The sequence below is a fragment of the Gigantopelta aegis genome, unplaced genomic scaffold (assembly GCF_016097555.1).
Source record: "Gigantopelta aegis isolate Gae_Host unplaced genomic scaffold, Gae_host_genome ctg1906_pilon_pilon:::debris, whole genome shotgun sequence".
NCBI lineage: Eukaryota > Metazoa > Mollusca > Gastropoda > Neomphalida > Peltospiridae > Gigantopelta > Gigantopelta aegis.
In genome coordinates this window covers 35286-42121 of record NW_024532805.1, presented here as the reverse complement: position 1 = coordinate 42121, position 6836 = coordinate 35286, and the positions used below count along the sequence as shown (strand labels likewise).

General features: G+C 41.3%; 1 protein-coding gene across 1 annotated transcript; it reads right to left on the bottom strand.

Annotated features, from left to right (window-relative positions):
* Positions 1-3957: 3957 nt before the first annotated feature.
* LOC121391185 lies at positions 3958-6506 on the bottom strand. Its single transcript, XM_041522894.1, has 3 exons — positions 6207-6506; positions 5620-5806; positions 3958-5495 (listed from the first exon to the last, which is right to left on the bottom strand). Exons 1-3 carry the CDS (start codon positions 6504-6506, stop codon positions 3958-3960), a joined length of 2025 nt encoding a protein of 674 aa, XP_041378828.1.
* Between the last annotated feature and the right edge of the window lie 330 nt (positions 6507-6836).

Genomic DNA, 6836 nt, shown 5'->3' with positions numbered 1-6836 from the left:
TAGCAAATACATAATTTAATTACCAAATCATGCAAGACTACCTAAAAAGCCACTTTACATACTCACAAACCAGTCCTTAATGTATGTAATAGCACTACTTAATTTCAAGAAATCAACCATAATTAATAAAAAGTAAGAAATAACAATAGAAATAATTAAGCACCACATCAACGTAAGAAATAATAATAGAAATAAGTAAACACCATATCAACGAGCACATCAGGTAGTACTATACCAAATAACTTCCGGCTGGGTCAAAGTTCGAGGTGCACCGAACTTTTGATAGAGAAGCGAACACCACAAGTCCTGTGATTGGTTATAAATGTGAGTGTGTTGGTTGTAAAAAATAATAGTTTCATCTGGGTAAAATAAATGTGCAATTTTATTTCATCTAGTACCAATGTGTCAAGTAGCCTTGTGCTTGAAACATGTATGGGGTACCTGTAAAAAAAAGTACTCAAATTTTGTGCGAAACTAGGGTAGTCATAGACGCTACCCGTTATCTCAGAAACGAGCAGCTTGACCCCCATTTTTTTCTGATTCACTTTAAGTGTAAGGGGTGGTAGTATTTATATCCGTGGCGTTTATGTCGGTTGATACGTTGCAGGTAGGAGTTTTAGCCGCATATGTTACTATTGTCGTCTATGGGATTTGATTTGGTAGTATACACCCTATATAGCACATATTCAGTGCATAATAAAAAATATTATGATTTTGTCATTTTATTTAATTAAACTATACTGGTTGATTAATTAGCCATCACTCGATCATGCAAGTTCACAATGACCTTGACCTTGACAATAATCTCTGTACATGGCTCTGAATGGAGTTTGAATCAAAGTTAGCACTGAAGAAAAGTTGGTTTTGGCCTATAATTCATACTGTAAAGATTTCAATAATTTCTTTTTACATGGTATTTGACTTGCCATATACAACTGCTCTTAAATATGGTATTATATATAGGCAACCTGAACTAAGATTTTAATAGCAATTTATTTTTATATTAAAAATAGCATGTGCCAATAGTGGGTTAATGTCTTTAGTTTCCATTAACATTGTTAATTTTTTATGTATGAAATTCTGAAAACTCAAATTTGTAAAGAAGTTGATTTTTATTGTAATTTTGACATATTTATAGGGTGCTAAGTTATATTTTAGACAAATTTGTAGTTTTATGCAAAATTTAAAGTAAATTTGAAGAAAAACTTTACCAAAAACATAATTAAATTTGTTGTCACTATTGTGCCTTCTGTTCTTATTTGTACATAACAATAAGGTTGTTAAACATATACTTAGATCTCCAGATCATTTTTGTTTCTTAATAATCACTTAGTTAGCTCTCATGAAAAGCATTTTGAGTTTATACTAGATTCAGAACCATTTTTTTTCAGATTTGATTATCTGCCTTGGATTAAGTTGATAATTTATTTTATTGTTAAAGCTGTATTACCTAATGTTACTAGCTAAATAAAATGCTGGATTACAGATTGTAGGAATACATCTAATGTACATATTGTATTCATCCGGATTAGAAAATAATGCAAGAAAATAGATGTTCGGGTAATTTTGTCATTTAAAAATAGTTTTTTTCAGTAATTAATCAAAAATAAATGTGTTAAAGCTGCATGATTATTCCAGATATCACAACTATTAAAACCTCCAACTACAGTAGGCTATAAATAAAATATAGTCAGGAATATTGGTGGCTGCCAATGGTTTTGATGGTTCATTATGAAAATCAGCATGGCCGATGGATTTGAAATTCCCACACCTGGTAACTTGAAGACACCCACACCCAGCATACAGGATTTCCTCCCAACACTAATGTTCAGGACATTAAGTCATTACTTCATACAGGTACAGTCATGTTTGTGTTTCCTTCCTCAGACAGTGTATTTTTTTAATACTGATATTTCTTTGATGTGCCTGTTAAGGTCTTCATAATCTAGGGGTCAATCAAGTGCATGTGTTTTAATGGCATTCTTTAAAGGGGTAGAGGTACTCTGACTATCTTTGTTGTCTCTACATATATACCTGAGTACACACACCCAACTAAAAGTAAATATCTTCAGGAGTTTTATTTTAAAACATTTTGTTGTTTAATATGACATATTGCATTTGTACAAAACTATATGCAATATATATGCTTTTTGAGGTGTACATTATATTAGGTTGCACTGTAGAAACAACACTTTCAGTGAGGTTGTCAGTTTATGTCAGAATACACCAGATCCTGGTTGTCATAAAGACACATGGCTGGACACTTTTTGAAAAATGTATGTTATCAGTATAGGTAGTACTATACCAAATAACTTCCGGCTGGGTCAAAGTTCGAGGTGCACCGAACTTTTGATAGAGAAGTGAACACCACAAGTCCTGTGATTGGTTATAAATGTGAGTGTGTTGGTTGTAAAAAATAATAGTTTCATCTGGGTAAAATAAATGTGCAATTTTATTTCATCTAGTACCAATGTGTCAAGTAGCCTTGTGCTTGAAACATGTATGGGGTACCTGTAAAAAAAAGTACTCAAATTTTGTGCGAAACTAGGGTAGTCATAGACGCTACCCGTTATCTCAGAAACGAGCAGCTTGACCCCCATTTTTTTCTGATTCACTTTAAGTGTAAGGGGTGGTAGTATTTATATCCGTGGCGTTTATGTCGGTTGATACGTTGCAGGTAGGAGTTTTAGCCGCATATGTTACTATTGTCGTCTATGGGATTTGATTTGGTAGTATACACCCATCAACCACAACAAGCAAGCACCGTAAAGCGTGGTTAGTCACAACAAAGAGACAAAAATCAAGGAGAATTGAACTACAAAGAAATACCACTATACAGCAAAAGTTCAACTAACCACAAGAAGCACAACATGGAACACACTGTACTCACCACACCTCTGACCATACTCACTGTGGCGAGTCTGCTCCACACACAGGGCAAATATACAAGTCCATCCGTTTACCTTCCTCCGGGGTTACCTCCACACACACACCATGATACACTCTTTACACCGGTCGCACTGTATCATGAACTCACCTGTGTAAGGCCCCAGACAAAAACGATAAGTCTTTTGGCTCTTTGTTTTTCCCCCTGTGTTGGCCCTAGTTTGTCTCCCCTGTTCTGTTGTTTCCTTCTTTTGGCCCAGTAACTCCCCTTTTGCCCGATCTAACCATGGTGGTACCCTCCGATCATTACACAGTTTTAATCGGTCATGGTTGATCACTGAAACTCCTTTTCGGAGCTGCACCTTGTACAAATACGGGGAAATACATTCCCTTATCAGCCCAGGACCTTTCCATGGTGGGCTGAGTTTCTTATTTTCACCTTTAAGAACAGCTGTGTCTAACACATACACATAATCCCCTTTGGAATACTTGTGTTCTTCTGTTCTCAGGTCATAGTCCCTTTTCATTATTTTCTGGGACTCACCTAACCTGTCCCTAGCCAATTCATGTGCACCACTGATGGATTCTTCAAGGTGTGCGACATACTCATCAACATGTGCCAGCTGCTCAACGACAGGAGGCCAGAACATGAGATCTGCAGGCTGATTGACCTCTCTACCCAGCATAAGGTGATTAGGAGTGTAACCTGTGTGGCGGTTGACCGCAGAGCGTAAAGCGTAAAGCCCTTGCCAACTGAGCCAAGTTATCATCCCATCAGGTTTGAGATTTGTCAATATAACATCGAACAGCATCCATGAGTGTACGGTTGTACCGTTCGACCTGTCCGTTGGCAGATGGACGGTAGTGTGTGGTTCGGGCCTTATGAATATGGAGCAATTTACACACCTCTTGAAATAGCTCTGACTCAAAATTTCTCCCCTGATCAGTGAATATTCCAAAGGGGTAGCCAAATCTCGAGAAGAACTCATTGATAGCTGCCCTTGCTGTCACTTTCAGCTGTTTGAGATGGCAACGGTATGCACTCTACCCACTTTGTAAACTGGTCTACCATCATGAGTACACATACTCATTACCATTTTCAGTCTTGGGTAATGGCCCTAGGAAGTCAAGATGTACCCTCTCCATAGGGACCCCCGCATGAAACCTTTTCATGGGGCACCTCGCCTTCCTATTACCCTTCTTGCAACGGTTGCATTGCATACAGGTAAATACAAAGTATATTACAGCCCGAGACATACCGTACCAATAATACCAGGCACGCATCCTACCCTTGGTATGTTCCACGCCCTGGTGTCCCGATGCTGGAATATCGTGATTTACCCTGAGCCACTCACGCCGTAAGGAATGGGGTACAACTAGCAGTTCTTTGCTCTCCGAATCATCCTCAATCCGTTTGTACAGGACCCCACGTTCATCTAAATGAAACGTGTCCCTGTTAATCCAGTAGCACTTGGATTGACGGTCGCCCAGAAACAATTCTGCCTCACTGGTTACTACCTGAGTTTCCAACCATTGGATAACCTGTCTCAAACCCCGATCCTCACGCTGCTTTTCCTTCATCTGGCCAGCCGAATACCCCACAAAGGAGTTATCACCCGAACTGTCCTCAGTAGTAGTTACTGACAGCACTTTGTTTGGGACCACGCCCACATCTATGTGTGTACACAATGGCCCCCTACTCTGGCTGGGGATCGAACTCAATACCCCCAGTGAGCAACTGCTGGAACTCAGTACTCTGCACCACTGATGCACTCTTTCATTCACAGCGGAAACCACCTGCCGTACCAGTTTTGGCTGATCCACCCTGGTGGCTAAAGGTACTGCATCATCCACGTTGTCAAAAAACGAGCCCCATTTGTCATTGGCTCGTACACAATACTTGCAGCCTCCACAAGGCAAGTTTTCTGGTCTGACACCTGCCTTAAATTCTGTGCATGAGTGGGATACCGGCAGTCTTGACGAGGCATCAGCGTCCATGTGCTGCTTACCAGGTCGGTGTTGAATCTGCATGTTATACTGACCCAGTTCCTCTAACCATCGGGCTAACTGACCTTGTGGTTGCTTAAAGTTTAACAACCAGGTTAAACTGTTGTGATCAGTTCTCATTAAGAACCTCCTACTCAGCAGGTAGTGGCGGAACTGACGGGTAAACTTTACCACCGCCAACAGTTCTTTCCGGGTAGTACAGTATTTTTTCTGTTCCGAGGTTAGACTATAGCTGGGATAAGCAACTGTTCTCTCAGTGCCATTCTGCAGCTGAGACAACTCTGCCCCTATTGCCTTATCCGACGCATCTGTATCAAGAATGAAAGGGTCGTCTTTGTTGGGCAATGTTAGCACCGGAGTGGATACCAGTGCCTCTTTTAGCCTAACCCAAGCGGCCTCCTGGGTAGGTCCCCACATAAATGCTTTTTTACCCGTGATCTCGTACAAGGGGACTGCAATTTCAGCAAAGTTAGCTATGAAATTGCGATGGTAGTTGGCAAACCCTAAAAAACTTTCTACCTCCCTTGTGCACCGGGGAATAGGCCACTCCTGAACACTGTCGGCATATCCAGTGCCCATCTCTACCCCGTTGGGACCTATCACTACCCAGAAATTCCACCTTTGTTTGAAACAGTTCACACTTTTTGGGTTTGAACTTTAGACCATATTCGCGAAACCTATCAAGGACTGACCGCAAATTGGTGAAATGATCCCCTTGGTCCTTACCCATGACCAGAATATCATACAAGAATGGCAATGCCATATTCCAGGTTAGCCCTCTCAAAACCAGGTTCATGGCTCGGGCAAACATTGCCGGGGTGTTACACAGCCCAAAGCCCATGCGCACAAACTCAAAAAGTCCATACTTTGGCACAAAAGCTGTCTTTTTCCGGTCCTCTGCTTTAACACCAATCTGGTAATATGCCGAATTAGTATCCAGTTTAGAGAACCAGATATTTCCAGACAAGGTGTCTAAACACTCATCTATCAGTGATAACGGCTACACATCTTTGACAGTGACCTCATTCAACTTTCGATAGTCAATGCACCACCGCACTCCTCCATCCCGTTTACGGATAAGTACGGGAGCAGAAGCCCACTCACACGCAGATGGCTGAATTATTCCTGTGTCTAACATTTTCTGTAAATGAGCTTCTTCCTCATTGACAAAACACATCCTGGTACTCAACCAGTAAAGTGGCCAACTTTTCCGCCTGCTCTGAGTTCATCTATTTACAGGAGTTGTCGTACATGTCCTTCAAAAATTCAGGTACCACTCGTTTTTTACCCTGAGTTTGTTTCAGCCTTTTTACCGTCACAGATGGCGGCAATTTGTCATTTTTCACAGGTGCTGCTTCCGTAGCATGCCCCACAACCTGTTGTGCCTGGAGTGTTACTGGTCTATCACCCAAATTTAACATACACACCCTAGCCTTGTCGCCTGCTGCCTGGAACGTATATGGCATCATTGCCAATGTCGACACACATTCCATGCTCGGCTCCACCACAAAGGTGGGCATACTTCGGCTCACACTACAGTCAACATGTTTCACCTTTTCTAGCACCTTGACCTTCGCCACCACTGGCGACTGACCCACCAATCCAAAAACCATAGAAATGGGTTTTCCCCACAACAGTCAGTGTGCCTGCCTGTAAATTCAACTTTGCATTACCAGCTCTCAAAAAGTCTAAGCCCAACAGCATATCATCCTCGATTGGGGCTACATACATTTTGGACTGAAATTGGGTGTCTCCCAGTGTCAATGTCACGGGACCTACAACAATCCCTTCCATTTTCATTTCTCTGCCTGCGATATTCAGGGTTACAGCCCGAATAACCTTAGGCTTAGTCGCCATGCTATCATAGATTCGGTCAGCAATGGTATTCACCTCAGCCCCGGTGTCTACTGTGGCATTTACAGAACACCTATTCACAATGACGG